Below are 20519 nucleotides of genomic sequence, written 5' to 3' on the forward strand. Positions count from 1 at the left end.
AAAATAGATTATAACAGTAAGTAATTTGAAGTTCTTGAGCAACTGAGGGCAGGAATAAAACTCACCATAGAAGGACTTGATTCACCATCCCACTTATCCAGTTCATCTCGCACCATCTGCTCCATGTGCTTCCTTTTGGTGGTGTCATCCACTGCAATGAAGAACATGTTAGTCTCTCTCTCTCTCTCTCTCTCTCTCTCTCTCTCTCTCTCAGAGGCATTCATTGATACATGATAAAAGTTTGGCTTCGTAACATACTGTCGTCGTTCTCAGTGATTGTGTCCAGCAGCTTGCCCATCGTCTCCTTGCGCTTGTGTTTGTTTTTCTCCATGTGATCGAGCTTCACCAGAACGGCGTCAATCTTACTCACAATGCTGCCAATGCTGTGTTCCAGCCGGTCCACGCGACGCTGCAGCCTGAAGGGGAAACCTAACCTTACTTTTTAGCCATAAATAATATCACATATTTCAGCTACTTGCTTCAGACTACACTACAATGTTTCCCATTTTCACCTGATTCAATTAATATCTCCACTGCTTCGAAATCCCCTACTTCTGACAAGATAAGTATGTATCTTTTACGCGTAGATAAAAAGAAGACAATAAAATATGAAAACTCCGTTAAAATACCTAAATTACACAAGGCAGGTCTAGTGCACTTAAAAATTATCCCAGATCTAACCTGAAACTAAAATTTGTGCTGTTTACTTAATAAATTCCTGCAACCTTGAGAACCAATTCTATACTACATGAGGCATAGTCTTCACCCACAAGACCAATGAATACATACACAGAGAATTCTTCAAATGACACAGAGGTGATTGAACCATGGCCTGAAGAAGCTGATGCTGGCCGGGTCTCACTTTCCCCGCTGGCTTTGCCACTGCTTGGTCGGTCTTCATTCTTGATTTGCTCTGCAGGGATACATCATAGGTGGCTGCGTTAGGGAAAGAACTGGCTGGCCTGTGCAAACTCTCTTCATGATATTAAGAGTTGTAATCCATCACTATACACATCTGCCTGGTTCATCAAAAAGTAACTATGTGTGGATTGTTTCTATTATTGGTCCTTCTCAACTTTAGTGTGTATGTGTGTGTGTGTGTGTGTGTGTGTGTGTGTTTAATAGATCTCAAAAGCAGAAATGCAGTAATTTGAGGTGTATTACCTAGACACCACTACCTAAAAAAATAAAACAAAACTATATACATGCAGGTCTGTTATGCATAACTTGTTAACACATGCTTTATACAACTACTATGCATGTATGTACAGCACATAGGCACGACATCAATGCACATAAAGTATTGCATTTACTGAGGTATTATGTACATATCATAAATACATATACAGTCAATTGATGCATTCCTACAATTATATACAATGAAGTGCTTTGGAACTAAGACAGACATGCAATATGCTGGTTCTACAGTACAAGGTACCACTACTATGCTGTTAATCATTGCACTAGGCTACACTATGCTACCAGTCCTCATATGCATCGCCAATAGACTGTACAACCACTTACTGTCCCCTTCAGATTTGCTTGCTGAGAATTAATATGGTTATTGATTAATATGGAAAGCATTTGTTATATGGAAACCAAATAGTTAGTAAATTTTCACACATAAGATTGACATAAGATACTAAACACCAGCACAGAACCATAACCAGAGCAGCTAGAACAATTACAAACACCATGATAATTATGACAAAAACCAAAAACCCTCCTTATGAATAATAAACCCCAACCATTTATTCCTGGCATCAACTTACTTTCTAGTTCAACTTTCTGCCCTTCAAGATCACTGAGCATCTTTCTGACCTCATCCTGCTCAAGCAAGCGGCTGCCATCTGTGTCATACTTGGCAAAGAACATCTCAATCTCCATGTCAGAAAAGTTGCATCTGAAAAGGAACATTGTACATCATCAGAGACTATAGCCAGATCTTTGAGCATACACATCAAAAAATTATCCATCCAGCTGAAAAAAAGACACCCTAATTGTGAGATATACATGTATACTACCTTCATGAGACTAAGGATCATATTCTTAAACATTTTGTTCTCTCATTAAAACTTTTCCTAAAGCCATAGGAATGATTAGGCCAGTTCTCATGAATGTTTTTTCCCACATATGATAGAGAATGGTTGATAAGCCATCACTAGAAGAAACAAGAAAACATATTTGAAAACCATCATTTCTATATGAGCCTTTTGAATGTAATTGAGAAAAAAAAACCTCCTAAGAATATGGGCATGACATACTTTTTTAGATTAGCTCGGATCTCATCAAAGGTCAGCATCCCGTCTCCATTGGCATCAGAGAGCTTGAGGGCATTCTGGATATCTACAATCTTGTCCCTGCGTCCCAGCTTGCCCATCATGTTGTTATAGCCTCGCTTGAAGTAGTCAGCAATCTCAAATTCATTGCGCTGGTTAGCAATTTCAATCTTGACCTCTGAATATGTGTCATTGATGATAGCCAGGAACATGTTCTGTAATTCAATGGTTTGAGGTACGTAGTTGGTTATCAGAGCTCTCAGGAAATCTCTTATATAAAACAAAACTGAAGCTTTAAGAATACCAAGGTTATCACTGTAGTGTATAGTAGCCAGTTATACACTTATCATACACACACTTTGCAATGAGCATGAGAAAACATTGGCAGCTAATTCTTAAAAATTCACACAAAAGTACACATCTCTTCATAAAAATCCCCACTTACCAGCAGCACAAAGTACACGAAGAAGACATAACAGATGAAGAAAATTGGCCCCAAGACTCTGTTGGCTTCCTCTATCTCATGGAAGTTGAAGTCACCTAAGATTGTCCGAAGCAGTGTGAAGACAGCATCTATGAATTTTCTAAAGTCACGTACCTGAAAGAGACAAAGATGTGAATGTATTGTTACTTAAGTGTGTGTGCAACCTGAAAGAGACAAAGATGTGAATGTATTGTTACTTAAGTGTGTGTGCACTTGAAACTCACAATGAACAATGGTCACTGAAAGACTGAGTTTGGAAGACTAACCTGTGTGCCAAAAAGAAGATATCCCAGCTGCGCGAAGGCAAAGAATACGATGAAGAACATGATGGCAAACCCAGCTATGTCCATGGCACACTGTGGATCAATAAAATACAATTATAAAAGAAAGATAAACAAAATAAATGTAAAACTTTTGAAATCAATGCATGAGAATCACCAAGTTATCCCAGGTAAAGGATGTTGAAATACAACAGAAATGGCAGAACAGCACTGTCTGTCACCACTTACCCTTGACAATGTGGAGGAGAGCTGTGTCATCGTCTTGTTGAAAGATATATACTTGAAGAGCTTAAACCAAGCAAAGAAGACACAAACAGCAACAGCATTGTTAAACTGTATTTGCCAATAACCTAAGAACTCAAAATCTGCAAAGATGTTTGGGTCTTCCAATAATTCCTGCAGTTTGCTGCTGATGGTGAAGAAACAGAAGACATTGAAGCCAATGCACAAAAGTGAAATCTGAAAGGCAATTCTCACATTATAAACTACTTTCCAGTGTTCATGATACATAGTACATTTGATAATTTATCTTTGTGATATACAAGGAAAATACATTCTATAAAGCTCTCCCATATTTTTCTCTGAAGCACAACCTTGACTGAAACCAAAGATCGGCATACAAGAAAAGAGATCTATAATGTGCAAAGCATATAGTGATTACCATGAAATTGCATGTCAATGTAAGACTGGGTACATGTCAAATGCGGTACTATTGATCAAAGGGTTATACAGTATAGGTTACATTAGGTTAGGTTGGTGACATACCCCAATGACAAGCAGGTCAAGAATGTTCCAGGTGCTCTTGAAGTATGACCACTTGAGTGCTTTGATCTCTATGGCCTCCTCAATGATGTAGTACAGGATGAAGAACACAAAGATGCACTCACACGCCAACACAAAGAAGTCGTTTGGAGTAACGTAGCGTAAGAGCTTTACCGTTCTGAACTCCCATGAGGGTATGACACCACCTGTGGCTGGAAACTCAAACACTAGCCTGGGGAAAAAAGTGCACATTGATGCTCGCCACATAAACATACGTAAGTATATAAGAAAGCAAAGGAAACTATCAGGTTTTCACATGATAGTCCCTGAGTGAAACATATTTACTTATTTCTATAAATCTATCTAATCTTTTAATACTCCCTAATGACTCAACACTAAGAAACTGATTACTAAGTTTATTCCATTTATCTACCACTCTATTTGAGAAACAATTCCTTCTTATCTCCTATTTGAATCTAACTTTATCAAGCTTGAACCATCATTTCTTGACCTATCATAATTATTAAACAAGATAATTTTTTCTTGATGTGTATGTTCCCTTGTTGGTCAATGGTTTACTGCAACCTAATTTGAATGAATAAAAAACAACACATTCCTATCCATATCTTACTTGATAACACAGAACAGGTTAATGTTGGCATTGTAAACAGTAAAGTCATAGAACACAGCTCGAGTGCCTCTCTGAATCCACAACTTATCACGCAGATCAGCCAGAATGTTTTTTGTCGTTGTCTTATTGGAACCAAGGTCCTGGAAAAGATAGGCAAGTTACTGGCATTGAATTATCTTCTACTAACTAACACCACCTGTAAATGAGAGTAGCAGACATAAGATGTCCACATGCATATATTACATTCTCATTCAGTCTTTTTACCCAGATCTCTTTACCAACCCTTCTTGAAACACGACATTCACAAATTTACAATCATTGCTCTCCAATCTTAATCTTCAATAGAGACAACTGAACATAGACAATCAATTTGTGGACTGTTCCCAAAGATACTATAACTTGGCATGCAATTAAAGTAAAGCAGTGTGAAGTAGTACTCATATGAATAAAAGACCAACCACATAGCTGCCAGCCCCTGAGTAGTGTGCAATCTTCCCCCAATGAACAGATCCATTGAGCTGCTTCTCCGAGAAATACTTCCACCTGCAAGACATGATCTGAGTGAACTTGTGTCAATGCCAGTGGCAGCATTCATAAAGGGAACTTATTAATGACACTGCCAACAACATAATATTCAGTTAGTCTTTCCTCTCAAGATTACTTATTGAATTTCTAGGTTATTATTCAGTCAGCTTAGTCTTCTGTTTTTTTTCTCAACGTAAAATTTATTTCAGCGTTAAGTACTATATTGCAGAGACTTACGCTGTTGTATTTTCTCCATTGGGACTGAATTCTGAGTGGTCTTCATTTGCCGGTGAGTACTCGCTGTAACACTGTCGGATGACTCGCTGGAAGTCTTGGGGTATTTCACAGGACTCATTGTGGACTCGTAACTGGAAAGAAAATATTCACATGCACTGAGGAGGTTAACATTACAAGGAGTTACTTCTATGAGGGACTTCACATAGTAGCAAGTCTTTATATCCTAATATAGCTGTGATGATTTTAGTTTTACAGGAGAACTAACTATGAGATTAATTACTCTTTTCACAGTAACTTTCATAAACAAAAATAAAGGATGAGGATGAAGGAAGGATACAGTCTATACTTTGTGTAGTGTGTGAGAAAACAAAGCCAGGTACACATTCACTATCCCAGTGAGTGATGTATGAGTAGTACCCCTACATGACACCCACCTGTCTGATTCTGGGGACGCCTAACAGACGGTTTTCATACAAAATGTTGCGGTCGTCCTTAGTGGTGTTGGTGGCACTTACGTCATACCAGTGTTCCCAGTACAGACCATCCAGCAAAACATTCTCTGAAAACTGAGGAATCAACTCTGTTACATCAGTATTTCTTATGTCTCATTCTGTAGAAACAATAAATGTGGTCTTGGTTTTCTCCTTTATATTATAAGATATATGCCCCTAATTATTACCATCACACTTTGCATTTCCAACAAGGGCAGTTATAGTCAATGAACTTCAATTACAAAGTTCAGATCTGTGAAAAACCAAGAGAAAATGTTAATTATAGTGCCCTCTAAGTTATCATCAATTTAAAGTGGATGCAACACACAATAATCCTCCTGGTTTACCAGCTGGGGACATTCTTATCACATTGATTAATTTTGGTACATTAAGAGAGGATTTAAGCTTTTTTTTTTATCTTAACACTTGCCATAAATAAACATCAAAACAACTGATATAATAAATGAAATTAAATTAATTAAGGCATATACTGTTAAAAGACACAGGAACAAAGGAAGATCTAGAAAGGGGGAGAAAAAAAAATCACAAAACACACAAGAATACAAACGATGATCAAACAATATGAAGAATTGAGTGATACACAGCACATGGAAGAAAGAGACAGACGATAGTCACATTAATAGAGTCACATATCCGAAGCAAACCACAATACGAGACATATGAGTACACAAAGGAAGACCTACAAACACAAATAACAAGAGATGGAAGAATGGATATTAACATGCTGTCACATACCCGCCAGAAGTCGAGGACCTGAGTGGAGCCTCTGAAGGTGTTCTTAGTGTCTGGGTAGGGCGCATCCAGGAACAGCTCGCTCAGAACCTTCGTGTAGTAGTACATGGTGGGCGAGGTCATGCCAAACGTTACTGCAGAGAAGGGTACAGACTGACAGATTGATTTGGTTTACGGCGCCGCAACAAAGAAAGGTATAGGAGTTGTGCAATCTTTCGCGTGTAATAAGTAGGCTTACATAGAAGATGAGGTCGTGACAAACGTTAGTGTGGAAAAGGGAATAGGCGTTATATAACCTATCGTGTTCGTGTAGCAAGTAATACACTATAACAGCCATGTAGTCCCTGAAGAAGGATGCAGTAAGCTACATGCGTTACTCTCTTATGGCAAGTAGTATTATGTAATGCTCACGTCACTACGTGTATCAGGCTTCATTGAAGGGAAGAAGCGTACAGGAATTGAAGAAAATGAGAAGAAAGGTATATACATATAATGTAAATTGTTGTTTTTTTTCATTTATTATTGGCTTTATTATTATTATTATTATTATTATTATTATTATTATTATTATTATGAGTTTTCTTGATTTTTCACGTACTTTTTTCTAATCGTGTTTCATAATCCCATAAGAAAGAGAGTGGTGTATTCCTGCAAGCGAATCGCGTTTAAAGGGTGATTTTTTTTTTATTCTATCTTAATACGAGGCTACATACACGAGTAAGTTGTAAAATCTAGGCACAGTCAAAATTTTACACAGTAACATACACAATGACAGTAGGTGGTTAAGAGATTCTGTAAATTTGTGACGAGAAGAGAAAGGCTGAGATTGGAACTGGCGAGGAAAGTCATTACCATACACCTCACTGCAACACTTCTTTAAATAGCACAGAAATTTTGCCCAACAATTACAGCAAATTTATCTTTCGTGACGGACAGATAAAGGAGGACCGAGTACTAACAGTTAATCCTAAGGCATTGTGTGTTCCTGTCACGCAAGGGGAGGGAGGAGGACCTCAGGGATAACATATCATGCCATGCTTACTACATACAAGAGACTCATCTACACGTGGCAGGGCTGAGTCGCAATGACGTCTTTGCCCCAAATTCTGAGAACCCGGAATACCTCACAGGGACAGGTGGCCAAAAGGAGAAAATAATGCAATAAAGAAAGAAGAAAGAGAGACAACTTGAAATTCGTGTCATAATGTCTAGGAAAACTATTTTTGGTTACGATGAAAGAGAAAAGGGAGACGGAGGTGAATAAAGAGGATTTGGTAATATTGATTACATTTACTAAAATGAATGACTGTAATAAACTTTATACCTGGAAATTCATATACACTCTCTCTCCAAGTTTCTAAAAATAGAGCTAAGTGAATTAGGGAATTACCACAACTTTGAGGTGCGTGTGTGAGAGAGAGAGAGAGAGAGAGAGAGAACAAGCGAGCGTGGGTGTTGTTGAGTGAGCGTAGATATGACAATGGCTGTCTGTTAGCTGGCCATCCTGATTCCCTTGCTAACTTTATAACTAGTAATGGTGGTGGTGGTGGTAATGGTGGTGGTGTTCTGCACGCAAGTGTGTGTGTGTGTGTGTGTGTGTGTGTGTGTTAATGAATTTATGAGACTGTTGACGGAGAAGAATGATGATTACGCGAAGAATTATGATAAAGAAAAATTGGAGGAAGAGGAAGATGTCTCATGACTTAAAATAAAACTTACGGATATGTACTGACTTAATTTAGACAACATGATGAAGAGAAAGCATAAAGACAAAAGGAAACAATTACAGCGCCCAGTATAAATAAATATATAGATAATGGTGATAAATAAGATAATACCAATAATAAAAGTTTGACTTACTGATACAGAGGTCGACGAGGAATATAGCATAGACTAGAAGTTCTCTTAGGGTTGTCCTTACGTAAACTTCTCGATCTTCTCTCTTCGTCATCTGTCTCGTGGCCCATATACCTGAAAATGCACTTATGTATTTAACACACACACACACACACACACACACACACACACACACACACACACACACACACACACACACACACAGTTTTAAAGAAAAATTGGATAAGTGTAGATATGAAGACGGGGCCACACGAGCGTAAACCCCAGGCCCTGTAAAACTACAACTAGATAAATACAACTAGGTAGAAGAACACACACACACACACACACACACACACACACACACACACACACACACACACATATCAGAGAAGTGGAAGTACATAAAACAGGATTAGTACATGAATTTTGAGAGAGAGAGAGAGAGAGAGAGAGAGAGAGAGAGAGAGAGAGAGAGAGAGAGAGAGAGACAAAAATAAGTATAAGCTGGTATTAGACATGATTATGATAAGCCTGACTCGACGTAGTAAAAGAAAACGGACAACAACAACAACAACAACAACAACAACAACAACAACAATACATACGTAGTACTATCATTCTTCTACTACTACTACTACTACTACTACTACTACAAAAATCCACATTACCATTAACCTTGGTATGCCGTTCTCTAGCTCGACCTCTACTCGTTCGAATGACGTCACGGGGAAAATCGTACGAGTTACGAGGAGAAGGGAGAGAAAAAGAAGCAAGAGGAAGGGGAAGTATGCAAAAAAAGGGGAATTACGGGATTAAGAAAGGGGTGTAGATGTGTTCTAAGGTACTAAAAATCCCTTGGAAATCAATACAACACACACACACACACACACACACAGTCAAGGTTGTGTACATGCAGAGGTTGGGTTTGTATCCAGCTTGTCTCAGTAACACGCACACACTATTCTCCATCACGCACACAGCAAGCAAAGAAGCAAGGAAGGTTTGAAGGATCATATGTTAGGATCGTGATCGCCAGCTAGTGCCTTCTTGAAGAGACCTAAGCTATCGCCTTTCGGAAGAACTTCAGCACACACACACACACACACACACACACACAAACAGTCTATCCTCTAGCAGTAATAGTGAAATTTAATTGTTTTATAATCTTTCGTTTCTAAAAGTACATATCCTTCATAGTAGTAGTAGTAGTAGTAGTAGTAGTAGTAGTAGTAGTAGTAGGAGGAGGAGGAGGAGGAGGAGGAGGAGGAGGAGGAGGAGGAGCAGTAGTAGTACCATAATTATAAACTAACATTATTTTTGCATTAGTCAATTGAATAGTTATGTAGCTTTGTTAGCAAGGAAATACACGAAAAAATAGCCTCCTATCCTGTATTTATGAGTGTCTACACAAAACTATCCACATCACTTCAATATCAGCAAATGACGCTCGTAGCACCAGAAGGTTTTAACGATACATCTCCATCATCGTACAAAATCATCACTATCACCATCGCCAGTCACTACAGATTGGTGGTAAAACGCTGAGCTGAACTCCTTGCGCATCTTCAGTCAAAAGGGCCATCTTCGCAAGGACTTACATGCAATTAGGTCACTTGGTAGATTAGAATCACAGCCTATTATTGCATTGATTTCTTCTTGACCTTCCTCCTCCTCCTCCTCCTCCTCCTCCTCTATCTCTTTATTCTTCCTCCTCCTCCTCCTCCTCCTCCTCCTCCTCCTCCTCCTCCTCCTCTATCTCTTTATTCTTCCTCCTCCTCCTCCTCCTCTTCGTCTTAATTTGTCCTATGTTTATTTAGCAACATTATTAATTTACATTTATAAAGACTCTCTCTCTCTCTCTCTCTCTCTCTCTCTCTCTCTCTCTCTCTCTCTCCTGTCACCACGCCACACTATCACCACAACTTGTTAAATTAATAAGCAGTATTGGTAGTAGTGACGGTGGTGATAGTAGTAGTAGTAGTAGTAGTAGTAGTAGTAGTAGTAGTAGTAGTAGTAGTAGTAGTTGTTGTTGTTGTTGTTGTTGTTGTTGTTGTTGTTGTTGTTGTTGTTGTTGTAGGTAATGGACACTGGCAACCTAATAGTAGTAAATAGCAGTAGTAAATTCAGTCGTTGATATTGGTAACTTAGTTTGGTGGTAGTAGTAGCGGTGGTGGTGAAGGTAGCGGCGGTGGTTGTGGTGGTGATAGTGGTAGAAGTGACAGCATAACCGTAAGGTAGTGGTGGTAATGGTAGTGGTGGTGGTAGCGGTAAATGTTTAGCTTGAAAGACGCGGACTAAATAAAGACTTACTAAACTTTAACTTAATAATCACAGCCTGAGTTTTGCTGCTGATTCTCGAAAGGTGCAGTGGTGGTGGTGGTGGTGGTTCAGACAACAGCAACAGCAATAACTGAGACACAACAAGGGCTACTACTACTACTACTACTACTACTACTATAACTACTATAACTACTACTATAACTACAACAACAACAACAACTACTACTACTACTACAACTACTACTATAACAACTACTACAACTACTACTACAACAACAACAACAACAACAACAACAACAACTACTACTACTACTACTACTACTACTACTATTACTAAAACAACAACAACAACAACAACAACAACAACTACTACTACTACTACTACTACTACTACTACTACTACTACTACTACTACTACTGGGGCAAAATGTCAAATGAATGAAGTAAAAAAAAATAAATAATAATAATTATTACAACTAATGATATACTCTTTCACACTTGATCAACTTCACTTCCCACACGAAAATATCAAATCGGATTCAATCATATTAAACTCCACCACACACATCACCAACTTCCAATAAACACCACAATAATATGAAGAAAAAAAAAGCGCATCATTCCTGCTTAACTCTAAACGTTTACCTCATAGCTCTTCACATAACCTAACCAAACCTTATCGTAGAAACACCAGTGAACCGCAGCACGCTACCCTAACTATAGGAATGTCCATCTAGCAGAAACCTTTTACGAAGATTAAGCAAGGGGAGGCTAGTACGTACTACCACCAAACAGAGCTTTTAAAAATGAACCTTAAACACGCAGGTAGCCACAGATTCAAACTATACTCTAATCCTTCCCAACAAAAGGAGTCTTCTTACGTCAGTCAACTAAGGATACCAGATTTACCAACCTCATGCTAATCTTAACAAGTTGAGGTTACTACCACCCACCTACTTATAGCCTGACGAAGCTTCGAGAATCTTCCAGTGATGACAAGACGCAAAGAGAGAGAGAGAGAGAGAGAGAGAGAGAGAGAGAGAGAATGATCGTTAAGGTTTTGCGAGGAGTGTGAAGGAAACTTGGGAGAAATATATTGTTTGAAATAGGAAAGAAATGAAGTCTGCAGGTAACAGAGAGGAAGACAGGATGGGAAGAGATTATTATAGAAGCATTGATAAAAGAAATACGTACAAAAAAAGTTGGAGAATTTTAAATGCGGAAGAAAGGAAAGAAAGTAACTTAACCGGAAAAATAAGATGAAAAGGAGATGCAAGAAAGGAAAAAAAATCTTATAAAACGGAATGCGATGCAAGAGAGAGAGAGAGAGAGAGAGAGAGAGAGAGAGAGAGAGAGAGAGAGAGAGAGAAATTGAAATGGGAAAGATAAAAGCAGTGAGCCGGACGGGGAAAAGTAATATCATGAGTAGAAAGAAAAGTAGAGTTGATACAGCAAACTCGTAGACGAATGACAAACGAAAAAAGGAGAAAAATTATTATTTCATGCTCACAAGGTCACGTATCAAGGCAACAGAATCGTGACGCTGTATGGTACTAAGGTGACCAAACTGACACACACCAACACACCCCAAATAAGCTTCTTCCATTGCTCTCTCTCTCTCTCTCTCTCTCTCTCTCTCTCTCTCTCTCTCTCTCTCTCTCTCTCTCTCTCTCTCTCCATGTAACTTTCCCAAACCTATATCCAAAAGGCCAAAGTTTTAACTGTGACTGCTGGAAAATATAAGTTAGCAAGCCCTTTTTTCCTTATTTCAGTATAACACACTATCGTTATGCTATGATCCATGGATTGTTTAAGAAAATTAATTAACTGTCTACCCAGAGAAACCCACGAGCTCGCAACAAGAGACCAGAAATAGTAATAATATGAAGAAAAAAAATCAGATATGCTTGAAGAGGGCTTGATTGAGAGAATTTCCAGTAAAAAAAAAAATAAATAAATAAATAAACAAAAAAGTAAGACAACGAAAAGCTACATGAAAGATCGCCAATCAGACATAAAATAATAATAATAATAATAATAATAATAATAATAATAATAATAATAACATAATAATAATAATAACAATAATAAAAATAATAATAATAATAATAATAATAATAATAAAATCGTGATAATAATAATAATAATAATAATAATAATAATAATAATAATAATAATAATAATAATAATAATAATAATAATAATAATAATAATAATAAAATCGTGATTGTGTAAAGTAAGGTACAGTCTGAATGGAGAGAGAGAGAGAGAGAGAGAGAGAGAGAGAGAGAGAGAGAGAGAGAGAGAGAGAGAGAGAGAGAGAGAGAGAGAGAGAGAGAGAGAGAGAGAGAGAGAGAGAGAGAGAGAGAGAGAGGAGGGTGAGGAGGAAGGAGTAAGGATGGGGTAAAAGATTGGAAAGGAGGGAGGGGCGGTAAGTGGAGCGTTGCTTGGAAAGGGCCAAAACAATACTTTTCCTTGACTACTGTGTGTGTGTGTGTGTGTGTGTGTGTGTGTGTGTGTGTGTGTGTGTGTGTGTGTGTGTGTGTGTGTGTGTTGTTTCAAATAAAGAGAAAGAAAAAATGTGTAGCGTAAACTACTACAATTACTAAACTTGTGGTATTAGTAGAAACTGTAATAATATGAAAATAGTAACAGTACCGGTAGCAGTAGCAATATCAGCAGTTTATTAACAGCAACCATGACAGCAGCATTCACACACACACACACACACACACACACACACACACACACACGTAGATACAAACAACTAAGTAGCAACTCACGGGACACGAAGGTGGAAAACTTGTACCAGCATCCTTTCTTGCGGATTTCCTCGCCGTCATCATACTCATAGGTGTCCACCACGGCCGCTCCTGTCCCGCCGCCGCCACCCCGCCCATCCTGACCCCAAGCTTGACGATTAGAGGAGTTGGTTCCTGGCCTCTCTAACTCACTGGCTGGATTACTCATTTTGCGTTCCCCTCTGTGGAATGAATAGGAAAGAAAGCATGTTGAGAGAGAGAGAGAGAGAGAATGAGAGTATGAGCCACAAGGATAAAACGCAATTGTCTTTAGTCTTTACCTCCTCAGCACATGCAGAGCGTCTTCAACTAGCCTAGTGGACTGAGATGATTACGGTCTCTTATCTCAGCGCGATAACACACCTCGAAGCTTTCTTTATCTACCTATAGACCGCCAGCTAGCAGATAAAAAATAAATAAATAAAACTTGCAATTTTCTTTCTTTTCGAGGTATATTATGTATTCGTATTAATGGAGAAACAAAGGCGGGTTGATAAAGAAAGGGTTCAGTCTTTCTATATCAATCTCCCTTTTATCAAGAGTTACGCAATAAATGGAGGTATTTAAACGTCACTCATTGGTTTCTCCAACTATTATCACTATCATTAATTTATTTCACAAATACGTACGTATGTTTATTTAAATATATTTAAACATGACCGTTAAAAACTACTAGGTAGCTCTCGTGGATTTATTTCTTCTTTTTTTTCAATAAAGGGACAAAGAAATGGTTATTCATCAATCTCAACATTTTCATGCATCACCAATTTTACCACCATTATCTGTTAAAATTTTCCTTTTCCTCCTCCTTTCTATTTTACCGGCCGAGGAGCAAGGCATTACATCACTGTCTTACCTCCGCTACCTTGATTGTGGCTGGAGCACGCCAAGTTCCGGGCGTGAGGTGACGGTGTCCCTTGATATGCAACTGTCTGTCCACCACTGGCACGGCCCCTCAGTGCCTGCCTGCGGGAATCTCAGTGCCAGGCAGGGCCACCTCCCCACAAGGAACAACGCGCCCATTCACATGGAGACCGTAAACATTGCATGCCAATCCTTCTCTTGGATTAATCTTCAGCTTCACCTTGCGTCATAAATCTGTTTTGTTTCTTAACCTATCCTATCTCATGATATAAGAAAACAATCTAGTATTCTTACATTACATTTCCAAACTATAATTATGTTGCGTATTTCACAATAACTTCAGATAAAAAATGAGAAATAAGTAGATGAAATGAACGTCATCACCATGGTAACGCGCAACACTCAGCCAGTGTTTGACGGCGGGGAATTTAAAAGGATTCCTTCGCTAAACACCTGTCCTCCGCTCCACATGTGAATGGAGCATCCTGAGTACATCGCCTGGGAGTTTCATGCTTGCTAATCTGGTTTGTATTTTTAATATCAAATTCCGGACCTTAAGGAATCTTAATGTATAAAGACGTATGGATAACATGGTGAATTAATTTATGTTTGTATTAGCAAGAATATTCTACATGTAATATAATATGAAATGCATAATACAAGTTCATCCTGTAAAATAAACTTAATTTCTCTTACTCTTATACAAAAACAGAGCAAGGCAGGTACTATAAAGCAGGGACTGTCTGACTACCGGTAATCTACAAAGTATGTACGCACATGGTGTTTGCCTCATTCCCGTACCATACAGTCAAAGCAGGTCGGGAATATTGCCGCAGTATACGTGACCTCCCTCGCTCATGAGAAGAGTAAGAGTAAACTAACAGCAGGCATGCTGATAAGGAAAAAGAGAACTTCGGAAGGACTCAGCGAGGTGATATATTGTGCGGAAGTGATGTGGTGCGGCATGGATGGATCGACCCTGCTATCGGTGCTTTAACAGGATTAGGAACACTGATCCACATCAAGATACAAAAGTGATACCCAGTAAACCATGAGCGTTGAGAGTTCACACCTGTACATTGCGCAAGGCAGTTTATGATAAGTTTTAAGAGGACGAGATCATGATGAATTGGCACAAAAAATCCTAAACATTAAGTGTTCTCAGTTCTCATTCGTTATCTTGAAGTATCTGTACTTACTACAGCTACTTGGAGATGCACCAAAGAAATTAAGTAACGTATGACTACCTGTAATACTCGACATTACCCTCAAGATGAGCAGAAACGCGTATATCTATAAAAGTGTTTTGAAATGGTATAGTGAGTCTGGCTTCCCATCCCTGCAGTGGCGCCTGCTCGCGGTGCTCCCCACCCTCACACGCGCCGCTCCCCACCGTGACGTCACACGCCCAGCCAGTCAATCAGCATCCGCCAGCTTGACGTCACATATCTCGCTCACCAACCAACGAGCAGGTTTGGGATGCGCGTCATCCGGGAACCAAGGAATGTGGCAGCCAGGGAGGCGCCATTTTGAGGCAGGCCGAGCAGCGGCAGGGGCACTACCGGCTCGACTCCAGGGAAGTCATTCGCTCTGCTGCTGTAGCATCTAAAGTGCGACACGATGGAGGTGTACATAGAGCAGACGCAGGTGCCACAAGATGCCCTGGCCGCCGCGGCTCAACTGGAGCTCGGGGGCACCCCACACACCCTCACCATCCGCAGGCCATTCAATCCTGTCGCTCACGACCTCGACGCTAATTTCCGCCTCACGAGATTCGCGGATCTGAAAGGATGAGGGTGCAAGGTCCCTCAGGAGGTGCTGATGCGCCTCTTGGAGGGACTGCAAGACGATGGGACAGGCCACGAGCACGACCATGCAGCCCATTTCATGCACATGCCCGTCACTCGCATAGGTAAGGCCAGGCATGGACCTACCTCACCCCTCCCGCCAAAATTTAAACCCCCTTTGCACATTGCACTACCCTGTTACCTAATATAAGGTCATAGTGATAAACATTTAGGTTCTGAAGACTGCCTGCATCTTTCACTGCTTACAGATGTGCTGGTGCATTCCCCTCCTCACTGCTGTGCTGTTATCCCGCCTCTTTGTGTCGCTGTCTTTGAATATTTTAGTTACCGTCATGACTTTGTTGAAGTTGACAGTAGTTTTGATAATGTGTGATGCTTAATAAAGAATGTCATGAGATGTATGAGTGAGAGCGTAGTAATAACGGGGTCGAACGCGTGGCGGGGGAGGGGACAAGTACACGTGGGGGAGGACGAGTCGCTGTCTATGAGTTGAGTGGCTGACGGCTGTCGCTCTCACTCGTGATTTACCCTCCGGATACCTGCCTCCGATGAATCACGTTCCTCTTCTTTTCCTTCTTGCACTCCTCTTCTTTCTTAAGAGAATGACAGCTGTGGTCATATATATATATATATATATATATATATATATATATATATATATATATATATATATATATATATATATTTAAAAAAAAAACTTTAGTCTATTTCTTTAAATGTTAAATCCTAAACAAATGGAGAAAACAAGTAACAGTTAGCTTTGTTATTTATCAAACACTATCATTAAGTAAATGCCCATTACCCATTAATTCTCTTTACACCTTGCATCATCAGACAAGTATTTTGAGTACTGGGATACTGAGCATTAGAAACACATGGTAAATTTTCTCACCAATATTGTGGCTTTATCAGTCTATGCTTGCCTCATCACTACCACTCATGGAATAGAAGAGAACTCTCTCAAGAGGGGCTCCTGCAATCAGATTACAAGTGTTTGTGTTGAAATGTTTTTTTAAATCATCGTTTCTGATAAATATCATCTAGTCTGGAATTACTCTTAATTATTAATTCTGTTTTTATTTGATCTTGCTCTCACATCATCAGCATCACTACAGCCTCCACTATCACTTACTGTCAGTCATTAGTAAGAAGAGTCACATGCCTTTATTTCCTTTTCTTTTTGCTCCTATATTCCACAGTGTTGGGGATATGGTAGGAAAGTGAGGTTTTACAGTGGGGAAAGTCAAATTATGCCTGATTTGGCCATTCATGAAAAGTCTAAGATTGAGGCACCTTATTTTGAAAACTGAAATATTCCCCTTTAAGGAGAGTTAGGTTAGGCAAAGTCAGGTAAGGCTAGAAATTCCCCATTTTTAAAATATAGCATGTCATCCTTGGACTTCTTCGTGAATGTCTACATTTTACATAAATTGATTTCCTCCACTCTAAGACCTCACTTTCTCATCAGGCCCCTAATGTTGTAGGGGATCAAGCCAGAAGAAATAATAGAATTGTGTGACTTTTGTCAATAATTAGCCTTGTCTGTGCATGTTTTTCGTGATAAGAAACATGAATGATAAGCACTTGTAACTAGGTAGACTATGCATCATGCTTCAAGACTGTAATTGCATTAAGGTAAATATTTATATAGTTATTCTTATGAGATATTGCTTTGAAATAGAATCAAAGATTTACTGCAATTTCTGTTACCAGTAATGCTTAAAGTATTCTGTGTAATCCATGGTTCTGCATTGGTATAGTGACTTTATTTACAACTTACCTTTTCTTCGGCAGGCATTGGAATGGATGCAAGTGTCACACCTCTGCGCCATGGTGGCCTGTCCCTCGTGCAGACAACAGACTTCTTCTATCCCCTTGTTGATGATCCCTACATGATGGGTGAGTTAGGAGTGAGAGTTTGCCATTACATAGCTATTTAGTGTATTTATGGAATGAGAAATACTTGATTTTAGAGATACCTCACATTCTATTTAATTGCAGGGAAAATTGCGTGTGCTAATGTTCTAAGTGACCTGTTTGCAATGGGGGTGACTGATTGTGACAACATGCTGATGCTCCTTGGGGTGTCTACCAAGATGACAGAAAAGGAGAGAGATGTGGTCATCCCACTCATGATGAGAGGCTTCAAGGTGTGTCATAGTACTCCTCCATTGCTACTCTAGTAATGCATTCTTGTTGTACTGTTTCTTCATAGACTGTCATCATGTCATGTAATAAGATTAATTTTACTTGAAAACAGATATTTCAACAGTTTTGCATGTCACTCATGAATATAACAGTAAATAGAACTCAAGTTAATTTTTATTTTATTTCCAATGTACAGACAATTTTTGTACCTTAAGTAAATACTTTCCTATCAGGATGCAGCACTAGAGGCAAACACATCTGTTACGGGTGGACAGACAGTGATGAACCCTTGGTGTACCATTGGAGGAGTGGCCACTACAGTGTGCCAACCTAATGAATTCATTGTGTAAGTTGGAAGGGTTGGATGTACTTGACCTTGCTGCAGATAAACTTTTGATAATGTGCTCACAAGTTTGAATGTAATAGATTATCTCCACACCAATAAAACAATGTTATAGCATTTTACCCTCCAATCCAACCTATCAGATGACGATGTGATTACCATAGAATTCATGGTTGATAAACTTGCATTCAAGTTATTCACATAAATGTTCCAGGCTTCTGTGGCTGGATCTGAATACTGTTAGCAGTAATTCACTGGTTCTAAAATACTGGTTAGTTTAGGCATTAATTCCTTTTACCATATAGATAGCATTAGATTGTTTAACCATACAAAAAATGGGGTGCATTGTTTATATAGGCAGTTGTGTTGCAGGCCAGATTGTGCAGTGGTTGGGGATGTCCTGGTGCTAACAAAGCCTTTGGGAACACAAGTAGCAGTAAATGCCCACCAGTGGTTGGACCAGCCAGAGAGGTGGAACCGCATTAAGTTGGTTGTGTCAGAGGAGGATGTGCGTAAGGCCTACCAGAGGGCCATGGATTCCATGGCTCGCCTTAATAAGACAGGTCAGTTGTTGCATGAAGTTTGAGTCATTATCTGGATATATTCTGCAATAACATTTATCTTGTCTTTATGTGCCACAAAGCTAATGCATTTTTTATCTTCCAGCTGCAAGGTTAATGCACAAGTACAATGCTCATGGTGCTACAGATGTAACAGGGTTTGGCTTACTTGGCCATGCCCAGAACCTGGCAAAGAACCAGAAACATGAAGTATCCTTTGTAATTCATAATCTTCCAATAATTGCTAAGATGGCGGCTGTGGCAAAGGCATGTGGCAATATGTTCCATCTGCTACAGGTGAGAAGTGTAGACAGCCTCAGTATATCATTTTTTTTCTCCTTTTAGACTATTGGCTTTCTCCACACAGGTGGGATTGCACACAACAAGAAGCACAATTACTATATACTGTATAACAAGTTCTTTAAGCAAGTTTTGATAAAACTATGTTGTGTACATCATTTACATATGAGCATTAATTAGTATATATATTTTTGTACATCATTACTATGCATGTGAAATTCTGAAGTACTTTTAAAAATCTTTTCAGGGACTAAGTGCTGAAACTTCAGGAGGCCTGCTGATATGTCTACCTAGAGAGCAGGCAGCAGCTTACTGTAAGGACATAGAGAAACAGGAGGGCTATCAGGCATGGATCATCGGCATCGTCGAGAAGGGCAATCGCACAGCACGCATAATTGACAAGCCCCGGGTGATTGAAGTTCCCGCTAAGGAGAAGGATGGGGAGTTGTGGTAGGACCTTAGAGAGGTGCCAGCTGTACTTGGTCTCCTTGAGTGAGCTTTCATGAAGATAATCAGCTCCTTGGACAAAGGAATTAATAGAGAGTACATTGGCTAACATCCATGAATGAAGGAGATGGCTGTTTTTTTGTATCAGAGTTTATCCATTTTTATAAATGAAAGGGTTGATTTTTGGCTTGAAATTTTGATTAGTTTACAGTCTATCTTGATTTTAATTTAACACTGGTAACACAACTTTCTCACAAATGAGTGTAGTTTTTGTGACATTGCCTTGACAACGACATTCCTTGGTAGCCAAGCTTCAACGTTATGGTTGCATGTGGCAGAAAGTTGGGCAACTGCTCATTGACAAATAACTTTGCTCAAGTATGACAAGCACATCCTTCTACACATTCACTGGAATTATTGCACAAATGTTCATGTATCTAGGTTTTGGTTGTGCTGAATACTTTGCAAAGAGTGGCAGCAGATGAATGAAGCAAAAGAGAGACCTTATTATGAAGGTCATTTTGTAAAGCTTTTTGAAGCAGGAAATGACTGGAGACTCAGGGTCTCTTCCTTGTTTCATTGGTCATGTGTCCAAGCCTTGGAACTCAATAAAAAACAATTGAATGTACAACTTTTTACCTTGTCACATTGACATCCTGAATTACAAGCATATGGAAGAGCTAGTT

At 39.2% G+C, this 20519-nt stretch overlaps 2 protein-coding genes across 5 annotated transcripts in view; one reads left to right on the plus strand and one right to left on the minus strand.

Moving 5' to 3' along the window:
* LOC123519659 (polycystin-2-like) overlaps nt 1–14416 on the minus strand; it is a 15494-nt gene extending 1078 nt beyond the window's left edge. Inside the window, exons 1-18 of one of the 4 annotated variants that reach the window (XM_045281138.1) lie at nt 14229–14416; nt 13346–13545; nt 8304–8414; nt 6447–6577; nt 5634–5765; nt 5200–5330; nt 4896–4980; nt 4438–4577; nt 3810–4038; nt 3273–3503; nt 3030–3119; nt 2725–2877; nt 2265–2494; nt 1773–1903; nt 1525–1545; nt 790–913; nt 259–416; nt 66–151 (exon numbers count right to left, since the gene is read on the minus strand). In XM_045281138.1, coding sequence (XP_045137073.1) covers nt 66–151; nt 259–416; nt 790–913; nt 1525–1545; nt 1773–1903; nt 2265–2494; nt 2725–2877; nt 3030–3119; nt 3273–3503; nt 3810–4038; nt 4438–4577; nt 4896–4980; nt 5200–5330; nt 5634–5765; nt 6447–6577; nt 8304–8414; nt 13346–13545; nt 14229–14386 — 2541 coding nt within the window. In that variant the 5' untranslated portion in view covers nt 14387–14416. Of the gene's footprint in view, nt 1–65; nt 152–258; nt 417–789; nt 914–1524; nt 1546–1772; nt 1904–2264; nt 2495–2724; nt 2878–3029; nt 3120–3272; nt 3504–3809; nt 4039–4437; nt 4578–4895; nt 4981–5199; nt 5331–5633; nt 5766–6446; nt 6578–8303; nt 8415–13345; nt 13546–13644; nt 13722–14219 lie in introns of those variants that run through there. The other 3 variants (XM_045281140.1, XM_045281141.1, XM_045281139.1) reach the window with 3 other exon arrangements.
* Nucleotides 14417–15692: 1276 nt separating this feature from the next.
* LOC123519660 (inactive selenide, water dikinase-like protein) lies at nt 15693–20461 on the plus strand. Its single transcript, XM_045281142.1, has 7 exons — nt 15693–16139; nt 17830–17934; nt 18037–18185; nt 18417–18529; nt 18899–19089; nt 19193–19383; nt 19634–20461. Exons 1-7 carry the CDS (start codon nt 15848–15850, stop codon nt 19838–19840), a joined length of 1248 nt encoding a protein of 415 aa, XP_045137077.1. The 5' UTR covers nt 15693–15847; the 3' UTR covers nt 19841–20461.
* Nucleotides 20462–20519: the final 58 nt, after the last annotated feature.

The sequence above is a fragment of the Portunus trituberculatus genome, chromosome 45 (genome assembly GCF_017591435.1).
Source record: "Portunus trituberculatus isolate SZX2019 chromosome 45, ASM1759143v1, whole genome shotgun sequence".
Classification (NCBI taxonomy): domain Eukaryota; kingdom Metazoa; phylum Arthropoda; class Malacostraca; order Decapoda; family Portunidae; genus Portunus; species Portunus trituberculatus.